This window comes from Diabrotica virgifera, chromosome 10, assembly GCF_917563875.1.
Source record: "Diabrotica virgifera virgifera chromosome 10, PGI_DIABVI_V3a".
Taxonomy (NCBI): domain Eukaryota; kingdom Metazoa; phylum Arthropoda; class Insecta; order Coleoptera; family Chrysomelidae; genus Diabrotica; species Diabrotica virgifera.
This window is the reverse complement of record NC_065452.1, coordinates 114,167,524-114,189,257: the sequence shown is the minus strand read 5'-3', so window position 1 is coordinate 114,189,257 and position 21,734 is coordinate 114,167,524. Positions and strand designations below refer to the sequence as shown.

Genomic DNA, 21,734 nt, shown 5'->3' with positions numbered 1-21,734 from the left:
AACACAATGCCACAACGTATCAAATTCAATACATATATATCAAAATTGAAAATGATGGTAATACTAAATTATTCCTTCCTTCAGATAATGTTCAACCCCCAGGAAGTTAAAGGTAATTTTTATATCTAAATATCAAGCTGCCATTTCCAAGTAATACATAACAATCTTTTACTCTCTACAAAAATGTAAGCCGGATTTCGGCGTGGAAATACCAAATTATCGAAATAATGTGGAAATAATAAAGAAAGACGCTAATCAAATTTCTAACTTCTAAGAAAGGCATTGATGAATAGAAAGTTAATCCTTTTGCCTTTGCCTGTTGCTTTTATTCTCTTTCTCTTTGTTGACATATAAATTTGTTGCATTTGCATTTTTTTTGACATTGATTTCGAAATAAGAAAGGGACAACAAAAGGCTTCCTTCTCTAACCTTAATGTATGCAACCCGTCATTACATTACGAATCCGAAAATTGTTCGCGGAGCGAAAAATCCTGAGCATGTCCAGGATAAGTTTACGTTGACGCCTGCGCATTGGAAACTAATCCCGAACTTACTCTGAATACGTTCGATTTGTACAGCGCGAACACTGCTATCACATAGAAATAAAAACTATGTGACGTAACGATGAAGGATAGATCTGTTAGAAACACGATCGACAGAAATGAGTGGTGAAGAAGAGTACGGAATAAACCCTTGAAAAAGAAAAAGCTGAGGAAGAAGATAATAAATACACACATCAAAAATGTCTCAAGGAACACAAGGTTTTTTTCTCAAAATTTTGATTGGATTTTAAAACGTGACATACCGTTATAATGCCTGACTAGTCAGCAATGAATTCATCTTAATTTCAGTACATAATCTTAATCATCTTAAATTCAGTACATACAATTTCTTACATAATATGATAATTTTTAACATAAAAGTCAATCGAAAACATAAAAATCTAACAACAAATGTGTTTAACAATTTAAGTTTCCTCCAACAGCATTAATTACAGCTTGGCACCACCTTGTCAGGCCTAAAATTAAATGATCAATTTCGTTTTGAGGCAATGGGATCCATTCCTTTGCAAGATGATCTTGAAGACCTTGTGGCATGAATATTGGGCAAATGGGGAGCAATCCGTCTCTGAAGCATATCCCATACATGCTCGATGAGATTAAGATGATCTTCTTCTTCTTTTTATATAGACATTACTCTGTCTGTTTTTCAATATGCCTCCAGTAAGTTGTCATTCCATCTTTTTCGTGGTCTTCCCACTGATCGTCTTCTTATTGGGGAACCGTCTCTCGCCGTCCTTACTACTCTATTTGTTGTCATTCGGCTTATGTGGTCGTTCCATTCTACTCTTCTGCTTTTCACCCAGTTATTAATGTTGTCCACCTTGCATCTCCTTCGTATATCTGCACTTCTAGCTCTATCCCACATCGTCTTACCATCGATTTCTCACAATGTTTTCATCTCTGCTGTTTCTAGCATTCTTTTTGTCCTTTCTGTATCAGGTCGTGTTTCTGCCGCGTATGTCATTATTGGTCTGATGACTGTTTTGTAAATTCTGCCGTTCACTTCTTTTCCGATGTTTTTATTTCTGCATATTGTTTCATTCAGGCAACCTGAGGCTCTGTTTGCTTTATTCACCTGATCTTCCACTTCTGTTTCGAGCTTTCCGTACCTGCATAGTGTGATGCCTAGACATTTAAACTCCATGACTTGTTCTATTATTTGACCCTCCAGCTCTAATTTACACCTTATTAGATCTGCTGTTATAACCATGCATTTAGTCTTTTTTGGGGAAATTAACATGTTAAATGTTCTAGCGGTTATATTAAATTCGTGCAGCATACGTTGTAAATCATCTTCACTTTGAGAGATTAGTATTGCGTCGTCTGCATAGCAGATTATTTTAAGTTGTTTTTCTCCCATTTGGTATCCTTTTTTTGTTCTTACTTTTTTGATTATTTCGTCCATGATCAGGTTGAACAACAGAGGACTCAGGGAATCTCCCTGTCTTATCCCATTGCCAATTCAATTGGGTCAATTAGTTCTTCATCTACTTTTACTTTTATTGTGTTGTTCTGGTAGATATTTTCGATCGTTTTAATTATTCCTAGAGGTACCTCTCTTGCGTACAATAAATGGATAACGTCCTTTAATTTGACCCTGTCAAATGCTTTCTTAAGGTCCACGAAACAAAAGTATGCCGGTTTGTTGTATTCTAACGATTTTTCTTGAATCTGCCTCATTATAAATATAGCGTCGGTGCATGATCTTCCCGACCTAAAACCTGTTGTTCTTCTGCTAATGTTATAATTTTATTCAGTTTGTTTGTTATCACTTTGGTCGTTAATTTTAGTGTTGTGTTTAATAAATTAATTACTCTGTAATTCTCCGGGTCCGATTTTTCTTCCTTTTTGAAGAGAGGTATTAGGACGCTTGATCTCCATTCTTGTGGTATTCTGTTTTGTTCTATTATTTTTTGGATTAGTTTTAATAATTGTTTGGTCAGGTCTTGTCCTCCATACTTTAGGAGTTCATTCGATATTCTGTCCTCTCCTGGTGATTTTCTATTTTTTAATTTCCTTAAGAGGAAACAGTAGCGATCAACAGGTAGCGAAAACGCGTTCCAAGATTGCGGCTGTAATTTTGAATATTTTTTCGAGATATTTGGCACACGTATTCGTAATACAGGGTGCGCCAAACCTTTGGTCTTCTTTGATTACGGGTAAACTATGAGATATACAAAAAAATGTTTATAACAAAACTAATGTGTATCAAAGAGGTCTATAATTTGAAATTATTTTCAATTATACAGGGTGAGTCAGGACGACGGTATGAACCAAAGTTGTATTTTTTGAAATGGAACACCCTGTATATTAAATCATTTTTGAATATATTATTTAAAAATATGAAAAATTTGTATAAGGTCTTATAGGCCTAAAGTTAATAATTTTCAAAATATTTACATTTTTATTGAGAAAAATGGTAATATTTATAGGGTTGTGGATTATGTTTCCAAGGAAATAAAAATTTAGGTGATAGGTCAAAGTTTTTAAAATATAGTGTTATTTTTAAATAATTTAATATTTTTTACTTTTAGCCATAAAATATACAGTGTGATCACTATTTGCAAATACAAAATTTTCTCATTTTTTTTAAATGGGACACCCTGTATATTAGTTTTGCGTTTGGTAGTAAATATTACAACCTTTCTTTTGGTATAAGGTTGTATGTACCTAGCATGTTTCGTTTTGTAGATATTTTAAAAAAACTATAGATTTTACGTTTTTGCGGATTTTTTATTTAAAAATTTTTTTGCAAAAAAAATAATTATAATCTGGTTTTAGAAACATACACTAAAATATAAAATATGAAAATAAAAACGTAATTAAAGATTAAAATAAATCGTATGCTAGTACAATTCAATTGAATTTAATAACTTTAAATTATTTTACAAAAAATATTTTACCTTATTAATGAATACATAAATTAGTTACTAAATTAAATAAACAACCAAATTTTAAATCAATCGTAGTAATTCTTCTACCGCAGCAACTTTGCTGTACCAAATTAATTGTTAGTTATATTGTATTTACGAGTAAGATCAGTTAATAACTTTTTAATTTACCTACATCTTGAGAACGTATAAAGTATGCTTTGAAACAAATGAACGTTATGGAAGTATATTAAGAAGTAAATAGTATCTATGTACCTACTCGTGTCACAAAAGCTGGTAATAATTTCTAATGGTTTCGCCCAAAACAAATGTCATATCCAAACATTTTTCGGTTAAAAAATTAAAATTTAAAATATAAAAAATTGTTACAAAATTTCAACTACAAAAGTATTACCAGTTTTTGTGACACCAGTAAATACTATTTATATTAATAAATAATTTGGATGATACATTTAACATTCATTTGTTTCAAAGCATACTTTATAATAATTTTTATATTCTCAAGATGTATGTAAGTAAATTTAAAAGTTTAACTAAATACAATTTAACTAACAATTAATTTGGTACAGGAAAGTTGCTGTAGTAGAAAAATTGCTATGGTTGATTTAAAATTTGGTTGTTTATTTAATTTAGTAACTATTTTATGCATTCATTAATATGGTAAAATATTTTTTGTAAAATAATTTAAAGTTATTAAATTCAATTGAGTTGTACTAGCATACGATTTATTTTAATCTTTAATTACGTTTTTATTTTCATATTTTATATTTTAGTGTATGTTTCTAAAACCAGATTATAATTATTTTTTTTGCAAAAAAAAATTAAATAAAAAATCCGCAAACACGTAAAATCTATAGTTTTTTTAAAATATCTACAAAACGAAACATGCTAGGTACATACAACCTTATACCAAAAGAAAGGTTGTAATATTTACTACAAAACGCAAAACTAATATACAGGGTGTCCCATTTAAAAAAAATGAGAAAATTTTGTATTTGCAAATAGTGATCACACTGTATATTTTATGGCTAAAAGTAAAAAATATTAAATTATTTAAAAATAACACTATATTTTAAAAACTTTGACCTATCACCTAAATTTTTATTTCCTTGGAAACATAATCCACAACCCTATAAATATTACCATTTTTCTCAATAAAAATGTAAATATTTCGAAAATTATTAACTTTAGGCCTATAAGACCTTATACAAATTTTTCATATTTTTAAATAATATATTCAAAAATGATTTAATATACAGGGTGTTCCATTTAAAAAAATACAACTTTGGTTCATACCGTCGTTCTGACTCACCCTGTATAATTAAAAATAATTTTAAATTATAGACCTCTTTGATACACATTAGTTTTGTTATAAACATTTTTTTGTATATCTCATAGTTTAGCCGTAATCAAAGAAGACCAGAGGTTTGGCGCACCCTGTATAATAAAGAATGGCGGTACAGAGCCCAATTTGAAAAATATATTAATATGTGGAAATTACTCTGTAATTAAATACAATATTAAAAAAACGAGCCTGTACCGCCATTAAGAAGAAAAAAAATACACTTTCTTCAAATAAACTTTTTTATCCGATGCCTAGATTTTGTGTCATTTTGGAACTACTAATGAAATAAAACATTTTAGTAGTTCCAAAATGACACAAAATCTAGTTGTGTTCCAGGCATTTTTGATGTGTGTTCTATTCATGTTTTATATACTTCAGGCAATTGTTTTTAATAAGGGATGACATGAAAGAACAAAAGTGGGAAATCATAAAAATAGAATTTCTTACCTCTGCATTAAATGGTGAGGAAGTACCAGTTGTAGTTGTAGCTGGTACATTAGTGCGTCCACTAGATGGAGTTGTAGTTGTGGTAGTTCCAGTGGTGGTGCTATTAACAGTGCTGGTTGTATTGGTAGTACTATTGTTGCTGTTAGTGGTTGTTGCTGGTGGTCTAAATCCTGGTGGAATATTAAGTGCATTCAAAAAATTTGGTGCTGTCTGACGAAGTAGTTCCATGCCCTCTCGAATCTGATTAAAGGCATTTACAGCTTCAGGATTTGTCGGCATATTAACTAAATCTGGATTTTGTAATAAGTTCCCCAAGTTCCCCAATTGTTCTGCTGATGGTGAATTTCCAGAAGGAATGTACGGATTTCTAGGCAGTATAGAGTCTAAAAACTCAGGATCTTCTACAAACATATTAAGGAAAGATTGCATTTCAGGATCATCTAGATTACCGCCTTCCATGACAGTTGCAAGGTTGTGAAAAAAACTTGCCATTGAAGGTCCTCCCAATGGATTTGTATCATTGTTAGCAGGTGTGGTTCTGTTCCCCCCACCACCAGATGCTGGTTGAGATGGTGACCATGGATTGGGTAATGGTTCTGTATTTTCACGACCTTGTTGAGGATTACTTGTTGATGTGTTATCCACTAACCCAGTAAATGGATTTCTAATAAATTGTTCTGTGGTAGCTGATAACATTGGTTCCTGAATATCACGATACATTCTTTGTAGAGCATTATAACCTCCTGGGATACTTTCTAAATTACTAATAGCTCTATCATGAGTTCTCATCAATTCCTGTAACATAGATGGATTCCTAGCCAATTCCATTGTTTGTCTTAAAAGGTCGGGGTTATTTAGCATATGGCTAATTTCTGGATTTCTTTCCATTAATTCTTGCATCTGAGGACTTCTTGTCATTAAATTTCTCATGTGTTCTGGGTCATTAAGAAATCCTTGCACAACAGGATTATCTAGAATATTCCGCAAAGTTTCTGGATTTTGAAGGATTTCATTCTGTATGCTCTGCATACTTGGAAGTCTATTCATACGAGTAAAATCCGCTAGGCCATCTGTACCTCCAAAATTTCCAAGGTTTCCAAGGTTCGCAAGGTTTCCAAGATTTCCAAGATTTCCAAGGTTTCCAAGATTTCCAAGGTTCCCAAGATTTCCTAGGTTGCCAAGGTTTGGCATATTGAATCTGGAAAAAGCCCCATATGGATCTGTAATACAAATGTATTATTCAGTATTGCCTTTAAATTAGTAAGTAAGCTCATTGCTGTGTGAAAGAGAATTTTTGAAAAGATTAAAAATTTCAATAAAAGTATGAGAGTACAGAGCAAAATTCTGTGTATTTGTTGTATTGTCAGTCAAATTAAATTTGAATATATAAAATTTGGTAACCAGCACTTTAACTGGTTTTGAAAAATCACCTACACTTGGTATAACACAGATCCGAACTCTGGGGAAGAATTTATTATCTAATAATATTATGGGCCAAGGAGTAAATGCCGGAGGAATCTGTAGATGTCCACCATGTCTGTAGATGTCTGTAGACAACCCATATATTATAAGAAAGAAGATAAAGAGGAAATGCTAGAAATATATAGGCCAATTCCATTGCTAAATGTAGTATACCAAATTCTTTCTGGTATTATCTTTGGTATCTGGTAATAGATAGTTAGAATACTCCGAGAATATAATCGGTAATTATCAAAATGGATTGAGACCAAACAGAGCCACTACAGACAATACATTCATCCTAACAACGATTCAAGAAAAAGCTTATGAATATGACAAAACTATAATATAATATTTTTTGTATTTAATTGCAAATTTACCATCCACTCCACACTAACATTTAGAGTGTAGAGTAATAAGTAAATAGTTTATATTTTGTAGTATGCAAGTGCCGAGTAGCGTATTTACGTTTCCGTGTTCATTTCAAGACAGGGTAGTTTTGAAATAGACACGGGAACGGCGGAGCTTATATGCTTCCAAACACGTGTGCATTTCAAGACGTTTAATTTTGTAAAGGATTGTAAAAGAACTTCGCGCATAAAATTATCACAAATACGTGTTAAATTGTAACTTTATTTTATTTTATTTGAACTGTTCATCACAAGTGGCTCCTATCGGCAGAATAACAAATATCATTCGTTGGATCTGTCGAAACAAAATAATTTGGTTACCAAAGTTTCCTTCTATTTTCCTTTATAAATTTTCAAAAAACTCGAAGTATGTAGTACCAAAATATCCTGTATTAAAGTAAACTAATATGATACGTATATATTTTTAGTAATGCACAATAAAACTTTAGTATTGTATTAAGAACATATTTTAGTTTCAGCTGAAAAATTATTGTTCAGCTGTTTGAAAAGCAACAGTATAATTTTATTATGCTGTGATTGACTTGTATATAAAATTACAGCTATAGGTAATGCACCAACCTTCTTCTTCTTCTTAGCCTTCTATCGTCCACGTTTGGACATAGGCCTCTCCCAACTCCTTCCATCGGTCTCTATCCTGAGCAACATATTACCAACCTTAGTAGCCGCGAATGTAAAAGTTACGCACGTGTTAGTTTGATCACATGATCCACTTGTATCGATGAATACCATTTCATCAGCTAACCCAGCTAAGTAAACTCTTTGCATTATTGGAGTAACCAAAACACAAATAATAGAATCTTCCTTAACAAACAATCTAATGTTGAGTGCGAGAAGTTCTATCTGTTTTATTCTTAAAATTTCTAATATATCCATACTGTCTCTGCTACCGTAATTTTTTAGTCGCCATTGTTCGTACAAATAACTTATTTGACGATCAAGAGGATTTTTTGAGCATTAGCTAACATCACATAAACATTTTCCTTACAATTTCCATAATACTGAATTCATGATATGATTTTGCTGCTGCAGCTGTCATGCCAGCTTTAAAATATGATATAAATAACTGTTTTGTATCGTTACAACGTAGTAGACTAAGACTGAGCCACATTTACGTGAGGTTTTTACAGTTCTGCTTGTTGCTTTCAACAATTTAATACTTATATCTGCCTTACAATTGAAGTTTCTAGTTGCTCCTTTTATTCTGTTTTTTGACTTGTTCTTTTCTGCTAGCTGACAAACATATATCTTGCGAAACTCAAATCGTATAGGTGTAGGATAGTTGATAACAGCACTTGCAACGAATAGACCCAGTTCTATGCACTTGTTTGTAGCATTCCAACTACACATGTTTCGGTACAAACCCGTGCACATTTCGGAGGTTGGCTCTCTCAAATCAACACCTTTTTGGAACTAAATATGTAGTACCGTTTCGGTGTCTATTTCAAAACCGCACTGTCTTGAAATGAACACGTAAACGGAAATACGCTGCCGGGTACCATTCAGCAATGGCTCTCCGTACAGTTACTCAAGTACGTCTTCTGGCCAGATTCGTTTCAATATTCTATCTTCTAAGGGCTGATCGAATAGGTTTCTTATGAACAGATTGTCATGAACTGATGTTCGTTCTTTGTATTTATTCAGTCTAGACGATATTTCATCTTTTAGAAAAAAATCCTTTGTAAAAGGTATAAATTTTTTTTATTAAAAAGCCCTTTAAGGCAGGGGTGGGCAAAAGCCGGCCCGCGGGCCGGATCTGGCCCTTTTGCTTATTTTATCCGGCCCGTGGAAAAATTCCGCAAGCAATTCTTTTAATTCCTTTTATGTGCGCAATGTTCAATAATGTATAAGTGTGCGTAATGTTCATATAAATAATGAGATATAAGTGTGCGTAATGTTCATATAAATAATGAGATATATCGTCGGCTTACTGCCAAAACCAACCAACTCCATTTTTAAAAGTTTTGAGAAATCTACCTTTTAAACTTTAATTTGAAATGAAAAATCGTCTAAATTTAAATAATGATTTAATAATTGAAAAATATGACAAAAATATTTTTCAGTTATTAAATAATTTTTTTAATTGATTTTCAGTTTCAAATTAAAGTTTAAAAGGAAGATTTCCCAAAACTTTTAAAATGGAGTTGGTTGGTTTTGGCAGTAAGCCGACGATATATAAATTGTTCAGTTCCATGAACAAAGTGAAAAGTGGCAACGCCGCGAAATATTTGTGACGTTTTTCGGCCGTCTGAAGTGCGCGCGTCGTGTCAGACAAGAAGAGAGAAGAAAACAACTAAGACTTTTCGATGCGGTAGCATCAAACGTAATTCTGTAATAATTTTTGTAATTATTGTTTTAATAAAAATACAGTCCGCTAAATCAATTATTTGTACTAAAAAAGAAGAGATGAGAGAAAAGAATAAGGTATTTATATACCCATTCATTGGTCTTCGTAGCCGAATTTAAACTTGTGAAATCAGTGACTTGCACACCTGAGATAGCCGCATTTTTGCCGCCAAGAAGCCGTATAAAAATTGCCGTATTATCACTAATCAGGGGGTAAGTCCATCCTTTTACACATTTACATTCCTAAATTTGCCTTGATAGCAACAATTTGAACCAATATAACAATATAAATCGATATTATTGATTTTTTGCACGTTCAACGTAAAGATTGGCATCCATCTTTGATTTCGTTGCATGTACTTATATTATAAAATATATTAAATAGAAAAGCATTACGATATTTTAAACTCTGTCATACAAATTGCATATAGAATCTTGTGAAGTTATTGTGGATTATTATTGCAGGTATTTAATATTTGTTTGATATAATAATTTTGCATAGCATTATCGGATCTATTTTAATACGCGTGAGCGATTCATACGCCGTTTGCCGTTCATTCGAGGCCACGCTGGAGGTAGATACATGCGCAAATAGGAGAGGTTCGCGGTAGCCTACTGGGAAAATAGTTTGACGAGTTATTGCGACGTTGCACGTTTGTGCACAAAAAATAAAAACTTAGGAAATCTGTTTGATTCATTTTTCCCGTAATAATTCTTAATTAAGTTGAGATTATTTGAATAAAATAAAATAAATATAATATAAAAATATAAAATAAAAGCAAATAAAAACTATTCATACATTAGTTTAGTTGTTCGATATATACAAATAATACATTTTATATAATAAATGGCTGACGATCAAATTAAGTCGCTAAAATCACAAAGAGCAAATTTAAAAGGTCAGATAACTAGGTTCAGTAATTATCTAACAAGTAATAAAGACAAGCTGGATCAGGATAAGCTAATGGCTAGGCTCGAAAAGGTTGAAGAGACGTTAAGCAAATTTGATATATGTCAGTCAGCTTTAGAGTCATTGGTAGACAATGAAGATCACAATACTGAGAGAGTTTTGAATCGGCATATTATGCAGCTGTTTCAAAATCTCGTTCAATTTTGGGTGGCCCCATAGCTAGCGGTTCACACCTTTCATCAGAATCGTCTCAAATGACTGATCCAATTGTAAATATTAAATTACCTCCCCTCAGTTTAGTTCAATTTGACGGAAACTTGGAAAAATGGATGCAGTTTTACGATTCATTCAACAATATTATTCATACTAATAAAAATCTGTCATCCATCCAAAAGTTTTATTACCTTTCTTCTTCATTAAAAGGAGAAGCGCTACAAACAATTCAATCCTTGCAGGTCAGCGAGGCAAACTACTCTGCAGCTTGGGACCTTATATGCCAGAGATATCAGAATTCGCGCTTAATTATAAATAGCCACATACAGGCTCTATTCGAAATTCCTTCTCTAAATAAAGAATCCAGGGAAGACTTAAGAAATTTCTTAGATACTTTACAAAAAAATATTCGTGCCTTGGAAAATCTTAAGCAGTCCGTTAAGGAATGGGACTCTATAATTATTTTCCTCGTGTCATCCAAGCTAGACAATAAAACAAGAAAGGAGTGGGAATTATCTTTATCAGAAGTAACCACATTGCCTTCTTATGAGGAATTCATTAAATTTCTTTCTACCCGTTGTCAGGCTTTGGAAATGTTAGAATTCAAATCAAATACTACTAACGAAAGCTCTCGAGAAGTTAGAAAGTCAAAAAATAGGTCTTATACCCATGTTTCTCAACAGAATAATAAAATATGTAGCTTTTGCAAAGGATCTCATTTAATATATTATTGTCAAGGTCTCTTAAAACTTACTGTTGACAATCGGATAAAGGAAATTAGAAAATTGAAACTTTGCACTAAATGTTTGCGAGCGGGCCATGCTAACAAGGATTGTAGAAGTGCAGATTGTCGCAAATGCAACAGGAATCACAACACGTTGCTACACTTAGAAAAATCGACCTATCAAAATAATCCGTCGACGAGCACTGAAGTTGGAGAAGAAACTTCAAGTGATAGACAGGTAAATCTGTTTTCTTCAAGCTTAGAAAATAAGGATGAGTTGTATTTTCCAACTAATGAAACAGTGCTAGCGAGTAGTGACTCAAATTCATATATTTTACTCTCTACTGCGAATATTTATATTCAAGATAAAAGTGGATGCTTTGTAAAATGCAGAGCTCTTCTAGATTCCGCAAGTCAATCAAACTACATGACTTATAATTGTCTAACAAAACTAGGTCTTAATAAATCTAACGTAGATATTTCTACGTCCGGTAAAGTAAAAAGTTGGTACGAATAAACCATTCACCTAAAGCGAAAATATATTCAATGAACAAGTCATTTCATGCAGATCTTAGTTTTTTGGCGTTAGAAAAAATAACGGACAACTTGCCGGGTATATTTTTAACAGAGAGGCCATCAACTTTCCTAAAAATATTCAACTCGCAGACACTGACTTTAATCAATCTAAACCTATTGAGGTATTGTTAGGTGCTAGTATATTTTGGTCACTAATGTGTGTTGGCCAGATAAAATGTGGCAAGAACATGCCCGTGCTCCAGAAGACGCATCTTGGCTGGATACTCTCCGGACCTATACGTTTATTTAACTCTTGTAATAATATATGCAATATACACATAAAAAATCTTGATATTCAAGAAAAGCTAGAAAAATTCTGGAAGCTTGAGGAATGTCCGACTACTACTCGGCTATCCCAAGAAGAATTAGAGTGCGAAGAGCACTTCAAACAAACTACTTCTAGAGGTAGTGACGGCAAATTCATTGTCAGTCTGCCTATCAAGGCAACATTAAACAAAATGGGTGAATCCAAAGATGGCGCAATACGTCGATTGTATAGTATTGAAAAACGCCTATCTAAAGATTAAAAGATCAATATCATTCCTTTATGAAAGAGTATATTCAATTGGGTCATATGTCCTTAATTAATGAAAGTGACGAAATGTCTAACATAAAATATTATATGCCACATCATTGTGTAATTAAAGAGTCAAGCCTAACGACGAAGTGTCGCGTGGTTTTTGACGCATCTGCTAAAACTTCTACCGGTTTATCGCTGAATGATGTCTTGAAAACTGGTCCGAATATACAAGATGAACTTTTTTCTATTCTTCTTATATTTCGTTGTCACAACTACGTATTTACGGGTGACATCGAAAAAATGTACCGTATGGTAAACATAAACGAATCCGAACGCGATTTGCAACGTATTGTTTGGAGATTTAATCCTGACGAGGAAATTAAACAGTTTAGGCTTAATACTATCACGTATGGCACTGCTCCTGCATCATTTATTGCAACTAGAGTATTGCATCAAATTGCACAAAATAATTCGAAGCAATATCCCGAAGAGAGTCGTATAATTCTAAGGGACTTTTATGTGGATGATTTAATCACTGGGCCTCTACGATTGAGGAAGCCCAGAAATTTAAATGTAACGTCTCAGCCATGCTGTCAGATGCGGGTTTTATACTCCGTAAATGGGCGTCTAATGACCAGAAAATTTTGGAAGGTGATAACGATATAAATTTACCACAGTACTTCATTACAGACGACAAAACAGTAAAAACCTTGGGTTTGATTTGGGATTCCAATAAAGATGAATTAGGTTATTCGGTAAATTTTAGCGAGCGTATACATAAGCGAGTTACTAAAAGATTTATTTTATCTACAATCGCGCAAATATTTGATCCATTAGGGTTAATAGATCCAGTATGCATACGTGCCAAACTAATTCTACAGCAACTGTGGAAAGAAAAAATTGATTGGGATCAAACTGTTCCAGCTGATTTGTTCTCATCGTTTATTAATTTCTATAAACAGCTGTCGGATATTGATAAAATTTCTATACCAAGGCAGGTAAGCATGGTGGACGCAGTTGAATTTACATTACATGCCTTCTCGGATGCCTCTATTGCAGGCTACGGTGTATGTATATATTTGGTCTCAAAAACCGAAAATGAATCCTATTATTCTCGCATTTTATGCTCAAAATCCAGAGTCGCGCCGCTCAGAAGTATATCCTTACCGCGACTCGAATTATGTGGAGCTGTACTGGCAGCTACGCTAACGAAAAAGGTGATAGATACCTTAAACGTGAAGTTATCCTCCACGTATTTGTGGACTGATTCCACAATTGTGCTTGCCTGGATTTCCATGCAACCTAGTGATCTAAAAACATTTGTATCCAATCGTGTTTCTATTATACAAGAGTTGACAGAGGCATCGCAATGGGGTCACGTGCGTTCTCCAGAAAATCCCGCTGATATTGTTTCACGTGGAATGAGCCCAATGGAATTAACCTCGTCGCAGTTATGGTGGCATGGTCCTGATTGGCTGGGAACGTCCCATTTAAGATGGTCTCGTCAGAATAAAGTTTATACTGAAGACATTCCAGAAAGACGGAAAAATAAAACGTTAAATTTTTTAACTATAAATGAATTCGATTTGTTGGAACGCTATTCCTCATACTTAAAGCTATTGCGAGTTACGGGCTACTGTCTTAGATTTAGGTACAACGCTCAGAATCGCGAGTCTAGATTAACGGGTCCTCTAACAATTGCTGAGTTAGATAGGGCATTAAATGCGTTAATCATGTTGGCACAGAGACAAGATTTTTCCAAGGAGATCGATGCGTTAAATTCCGGGAATGTATTGCCTAAGAAAAGTAGAATATTATCCTTGGATCCTTTTTTAGAAGGTAATTTATTAAGAGTGGGCGGAAGATTAAAAAACTCTGACCTACCCTACAGACAAAAATTTCCCTTGTTATTGTCCGACAAAAACAATTTCACTAAGCTATTGATCAGATATCAACATCAAAAGATGTTACGTGCTGGTCCTCAGGCAGTCTTATGCAGTCTGAGGGAGCAATTTTGGCTCTTCAACAGCAAAACCGTGGTAAGAGGCATAATAAGAAAGTGTTTAATCTGTTATAAGTCAAACCAACGCCTAATGGCTCCAAAAATGGGAGACCTTCCGTCTTCCCGAGTAACATATTCTCATCCCTTTAGTAGGGTTGGATTAGATTTTGCCGATAAAGGACGGTAAATTGCGCTCTAAAAAATTAGTAAAGGCATATTTATGCGTATTCGTATGCTTCACAACCAAGGCCACTCACTTTCGAGTTAGTAGGAGACCTCTCCTATACGACGTTTTTGGACGCTTTAAAGCGTTTCATTTCGCGACGAGGTCTGCCTAGCGACATTTTCTCTGATAATGCTACCAACTTTGTTGGTGCTGCAAATAATCTTAAGGTGGTGTACCAAGCAATTTATGATTCCACAAATAACACACAAGTTAAATCATTTTTAGCCGAAAATAAAATAGAATGGCACTTTATACCTCCTCGAGTCCCTCATTTTGGTGGTCTCTGGGAGGCTTGCGTAAAATCTTGTAAATTTCATCTTAAGCGAATAATTGGGGATGCTCATCTGACATTTAACAGTTGTATACAGTATTGGTTCAGATTGAAGCGATTCTTAATTCCCGTCCATTAATCCCTTTATCCCAAAATCCTGATGATTTAGGAGTCCTAACACCAGCCCACTTCCTAATAGGACGAACCCTAACCAGTTTCCCTCAAAGACAACTTGATGATGTACCGGCAAACAGGCTCAAAGTTCATGAAAGACTTCAACAATTGACCTGTCATTTTTGGAAGCGGTGGCATCGAGAGTATCTGCAGTCTCTTCAAGCAAGAAGTAAATGGAAATCTTCAACTGGCGAGTTAAAGCCAGGTACCATGGTGTTGATAAAAGATGTTTCCCCATACCAGTGGCCGATTGGCCGCGTTATTGAGGTGCATCCTGGCAAGGACAAAATAGTTCGTGTGGTGACTGTAAAGACTACAAGGGACTCAGTGAAGAGAGCGTTTAGTAAGGTGTGTCCTCTACCTATTGACTAGCTGCCACACCGATCAGTATATATGTTGAATCCCTCCAGCGGCAGTTCAACGGGGGCGGCATGTTCAGTTCCATGAACAAAGAAGTGAAAAGTGGCAACGCCGCGAAATATTTGTGACGTTTCTCGACCGTCTGAAGTGCGCGCGTCGTGTCAGACAAGAAGAGAGAAGAAAACAACTAAGACTTTTCGATGCGGTAGCATCAAACGTATTCTGTAATAATTTTTGTAATTATTGGTTTAATAAAAATACTGTCCGCTAAATCAATTATTTGTACTACAAAAGAAGAGATGAGAGAAAATAATAAGGTATTTGTAAACCCATTCATAAATGATAGAGTATTATAATTTCGAACAGCCCTAACCATATCCCTACTTTAAAGTATGCAACATACTTTCATAAAGCGGGGTCGACTAACTACATAAAATTGAACGGAACAGAGATTCAATAATTATGCGTCCCCTCCCATTTCACTCTTTTCCCCTTGACTCGGAAAATGTTGACCGCACAAAAAAAATTGTAAAAAAGAAATTGTATGAAATCGCCTTTGCAACAATTTCAGTTCCTAACATTTTTGTCGAAAAGTTGAAAATGGCGGAGATATTGAGCAACGATTTTTCTTTAAAATCAAGGTGGCGGCTAACGCAACAACTGATTTCAGTCGGTTCAAAATTTGGAGCAGCTCAAAAACAGGATCCATCAATAATTATGCTCCCCCTCCTTTTTATTATTTTACCCCTTAACTCGAAAATATCAACGGCCCGAAAAAATAGTTAAAAGGAAAATGCTACTCCGACTAGATTATTGCTTTTCTTAAAAAGAGTATGTTTGTTTAACACGGTCCAGTCGCGAATGTTCTTCAGCAAGGTAATTTTGTTGTCTACCAGGATCCCTTTGTCCTTCGATTGTACCCTTCATATTCAGCTGCAACAACTCGTACTTATCATTTCTCTACTCACAAGTATATGCCTCAAATATGCTGCCTTTCTCCTTTTAATTTTGGTCAAAAAGTCAAAAAGTTCTCTATCTCTTCCCATTCGGTGCAACACCATTTCATTTGTTATAATATGATCGGTCCATGGTATTTTCAAAATACCCTTTAAATATTATATTATAGTTGCATTAAAGGTGCATACTTAATTAAAACTCTATAGGATGGATATAGGTGAAACAGAAGGTATGGACCTTCCCAAAACGTGGGATGTAACCAACTCAATTTACATCCCACGTGTTGCTGGCATCCAACCTGTTTTAACACTGATGATGATTTTTAATAAAGTCGGAAACGTTCTGTGATGCAGTCCTTAAAGGGATTTTTAATAAAAAAAAATTATACCTTTTACAAAGGATTTTTTCCAATTTTTGTGATTGATGGTATACAGCCAACTACAGGAAAAAGTTTTCTTTTCCTTGTGGATTTCATCTTTTATTAATGGGATTTTTAGATCACTATATAAGGTTACATTTGTTACATACCAAGGTGCTCCAGATATCATACGAAGTGTCTTGGACTGAAATGACTGTAATATTTGGGTATTTGATGGCTTGGTTCATCCACAGAGCTCAATCCCATATGTCATATGTCCAAATTGGCATTAGTATATATTTGTAGATGGTCAGTTTGTTTTTAAGTGATAGTTTGGACTTCCGATTGAGTAGCCAGTACATATTTTTAATTTTCAGATTAAGTTAGCTTCTTTTTGCTTTTATGTGTGTCTTTCATGTCAATTTCTCATCCAAGTGGAGTCTACGATATTTTACCACAGTTTTTACGGTGATAGGGTTGTTATTTATGGTAACTTGAGGTGGTCTGCTGCTTGTAATAAATGTTATTTGTGCAGATTTATCGGTATTAACACTTAAAGGGGTCAGAGGGAAAAACGATGAATGTCAATGTTTGGTCATTTTGCGATTTTTGTGCAATATGTTAGCTTAGAAAGAGTACCATCAACCTATGAATGGCCAAAGTGAAATAAAGATGATAATCGTCTTAAAATTACGTCACAAGATTGGACGCAAGGGGGGAAAACAGTGAATATGTAACTTTGTTTTTTATTTTACCGAAAATGCTTGCAGATAGGCATTAATCGTTGTCGGTTTGTGGAAGGTCTGCAGTAAAAATTAGATAAAGGAAAGGGCCAAGTACGCTACCCTGAGGAACTCACGATTTTATAGGTTTATAACTTGATAGATCATCATCTATTTTCACTTGGAAGTATCTATCATTTAAATACGATTTCAAGATAATGTAAAATCGATCAGGTAATACAGTTTTTAATTTATAAAGTAGTCCATCGTGCCATACTCCATTGAATGCTTGTTGTCCATCTAAAAACATTACTGTAACTTGTCAATCGAACATGGCACAGATACATACACAAATAAAAAGACACACACACACAAACTTATAAAAGTCAATGGGAAAATCACAGATAGCTGCATCACAACTGATTCATTATACAGTCAAATTCATTATGCAACTACTGTGCTCCCTAATCCTGAGGTGTAACACCATTTTGCCCAGGGGGTATGTGGCACTGGCACATTTTGGGAGCTCCCAGAGAGCTGGTGAACTGTGCTTGACAGTATCTTGCCCGACTTGTGGGAACAAATATGGACAATGTGATAAAAAACTAAGATACAACAAAGAATGGGAACAGTCAGAGGCAACTCTGGTCGCGGATTCTCTATCTATCCCAAATAGTCAGCCAGAAGGTGTTTTGAGACAGACCCTGCACAAAGTATCAAAACACGCCTCTTTGGAGTCAAAAAAAGAGGACGGTGAGAGAGGCAAAAACGGCTGCTGGGACATAAAATTGCTAGCTTCAGGAAGGTTAACATACAAGACCCAAGGCAATGGTATTAAAACAGCTGCAAGGATATACAAATCCACATGCAGACAATATTGGATTATGTGAGTATTTTATTCAATACATGCAGACAACTCTGAAAAATATACAGGTTGATGAGAAGCAGCTTGAGGACAATAACTAAAATGAGATACCTTCACAACTATGTCATAACACTCTAACGATTCTCATAACTCTCAAATGAAAGGGATAGGGAAAAACCAATAGGGAACTTGCACTAAAAAATTTTTTTGCATAAAATTGTTAATTTATGTTTTAAAATGTTATATTCAACATATTACGTCTTAACAATGAATAGTGTACGTACAACATCTGGTCAAAGTTCCGCGCCTAAAATTTCCGTTTCAAACAACTTCAAAAGCGAGAGCTGGGGTCTGACGTCATAGGCCACTCGTATCGTTTGCCCGTTCGGTGGGCTATTGCATTTAATGCAGTATGCCCATTGATAAATAATATAGTTGAAATATCTTGTTTTACTCTGTGGCAAAATTGATTTTTTCTATGACAGGCAAAATATTAACATTTTATCTCTGTTGACATGTATCAAAAAGTTCTTTTTTATGAAATTACTTTTGTCGTTTCTTTTGTTGAAGAACAAAGAAGAAACAAGTAACTTAAAAATAAACAAAACTTTTAGTGATAAAAGTAAGAGTAACTAAAAAGTATTGGTGCTACTACAGTATGCGGTCTACAGTCGGGTTTCTACTATAGCTTGCGGTCTACCGAGGGATGCGGTGTAAGTATAAGCTGAGATGATAAAGATATTAACTTGTAAAATTACAATAATGATTCTTCTTATTTATGCGTATTATTAACTTTGTAAAGAAGGATTTTGTTGGCTATGTACACGTTCTATCGGTACGTCTGCTAATCACCATAATCTTTTCTCAGAAGGCTTTGAACACAATAATGAAAGGCTCCAGTAGGTACTAATAAACATTACAATAAAATATAATCTTTACTATAATGCAAATTACACCGTAATCTTTTCCAGGATATACGAAATCCTTCGATTAGAGGTACGTAGATCAAACCCACGGGGTAAACCGTATTATAATATAATGGTACCAAATTATTGTTATAAACCGTTTAAACATGCTTATTAATAACTCTTACTTATTTGCCTTGACACCTCGCATTTCTCCAATAGTCACTACTAAAAGTTGCCACCATGAAGACATCAACGGTAGGTAAGTTGTCAGACTTACCCTCGTCCGTCATATTATGCGTTTTAAACTCTTTACAAAGTAGCACTCAACTTTATCAATTTCAGTTTAAAACTAAGCTGATTGGGGAACTACTTATTACAATATATAAGATGAACATAAATAATACCTAGGAATTTTCCATTAAAGACTATTAAAATGTAATATACCCGTGATACCTACCCTAATCGCGTTGTTTCCGACTGCTAGGCCCGGTTGACCGTGGCCCGTGACGTCGGACCAATAGAAGGACGTTCAAGAGCCTCCTAAGATATTTGAATTTTATAGCATTTTCAAAGCGTCGTAATTAGCGTACGGGTTAAAAATATTTGTTTTTTTCGCATGCAAGCGTTTTAAGATCATGTTACCTTATGTTTTTTAATATCATTTTAATATTTAAAAATTTATGCAAGTTCCCTATTGTGGACTGTATTTACAGCCCGATTATTATTAACTGATCAAAAAGTTACAAAAAAATCCAGATATGAACATTGTTCATGATTAAGATATCCTTGATATTTCTTTATTAAATTTTAAGCCAAGTTCACATATTTTAAAACATGAAATTCTAGTAAACAGCACTTTCTCACTATTTCCAGAAGTGTACAATGGAAACACCGGAGAAGTTATATACTTCTATATCTATGGCATATCACTATAGATGCCAGTGACGAAATTGTTTTTATTCATTTATTATGTTATTTTTTATTTTAATTTTTTTTATTGATTTACAGACAAACGTATTTCACAACATGAGTACAAAACCAAGTTAGAAAGTAATAAAATATTATCACAGGAGATAAAATTTATAGCCTGTAACAATTAATGCCAAGTTGTATTAGACGGAAATAATTACAAAACTGAAAATATACAGAATTATTGCAATCAGACCAGTAGTTACATACGCAGTTCAGACAATGTGTCTCACAGAAAAAGATAAAGAAAAATTAAAAATATTCGAAAGGAAAATCCTCAGATGAATTATGGGCCCATAAACTACGAGACATAATGAAGGGACAAGATGTAGTAGTGCAGTCATTGAAGCGTAAAATAGGTTTTTACCTCCGAAATTTTTTACTATGAACCGATTTACATGAGATTTTGGAATTAGGCTTATCTTACCCTTAACTTCAAAAGTGATATTGACCCGAACTCCGCATTTTATTTTTAAGGGGTGAAAACAACCCCTTAACACATTCATTGCCGATTACACCTATAGGTGTATTCCGTGGTGTCGATAGAGGCGCCGGCTACACCTATAGGTGATTAATATACATTCAATTCAATCTCACTCTTGTGCGACTGGCACTTTAAGTAAACATTTTAATAGCATGTTGACTGAAACCTATATTATTGATGTGTAATGTTGGTTGCTTGAAGCAAGTCATGGAATTTCGACTTTGAATGATTGAATGCAGGTGACGTAATTTTGACAGCGTTTATAGATATTTGGCTATATTTCATTAGATAAACGTCAGGTAAACGATTATTCTGTTATTTTTGACAAGTTTGTTGTGTTTTATTGTTAAATAGTGGTCATTTTAAAATGGAAAGTCAACCGGGACCTTCTGGCATTAAAAGGAAATTAACAAATAGGGAGATGACTCGTCCACTAACGGTAGAAGAGATGCAACATATTTTAGAGTCGGAAGACGATGAAAGTGATGATAACTTTTCTGTACACAGTGATGAAGGACATACAACAGACAGTGCGAGTGATACTAATGACGAGTATGGAATTGATGACATACAGAACGCAATTACAGCAACAAATACGTCCAATGATCAAAACACGACGTGGAGTGATGAAGGAGCTCTAAAGAAAATTAAGTTTGCGGGAACTCAATCATTTGTTCCAAATATGATTGGAAAACATCCTGTTGACTTTTTTAATTTATTTTTTGATCAAGAAATAATTAATTTAATTGTAGAGCAAACTAAAGCGTCGTTTAAACACAACGATAAGTCACAGCAACTAGTTGTGATGACAAGTTGAAACGCTGTTTAGACGCTGCGATTCAATGCGATACCACCTTCAACCCAACTCCAACTTTGATAAGTTGTGCGATGCACCGTTTACACACAATGATAAGTTGCAACAACTCGATTGACCTTGATAAGTTGTTTGATTTATCGCTGTGTTTAAACGACCCTTAACGAGTATGCCGTCAATCTTTTTTTTGGAGAACAGACACG

At 34.2% G+C, this 21,734-nt stretch overlaps 1 protein-coding gene across 2 annotated transcripts in view; it reads right to left on the bottom strand.

Annotated features, from left to right (window-relative positions):
• LOC114340241 (ubiquilin-1) overlaps positions 1–21,734 on the bottom strand; it is a 66,866-nt gene that overhangs the window by 19,786 nt on the left and 25,346 nt on the right. For both annotated transcript variants that reach the window (XR_007701185.1, XM_050663680.1), the window contains exon 3: positions 5,247–6,466. Coding sequence is in view for 1 of the 2 variants with exons in the window: in XM_050663680.1 (XP_050519637.1) it covers positions 5,247–6,466 (1,220 nt within the window). In the remaining variant the exon portion in view is untranslated. The remainder of the gene's footprint in view (positions 1–5,246; positions 6,467–21,734) is intronic.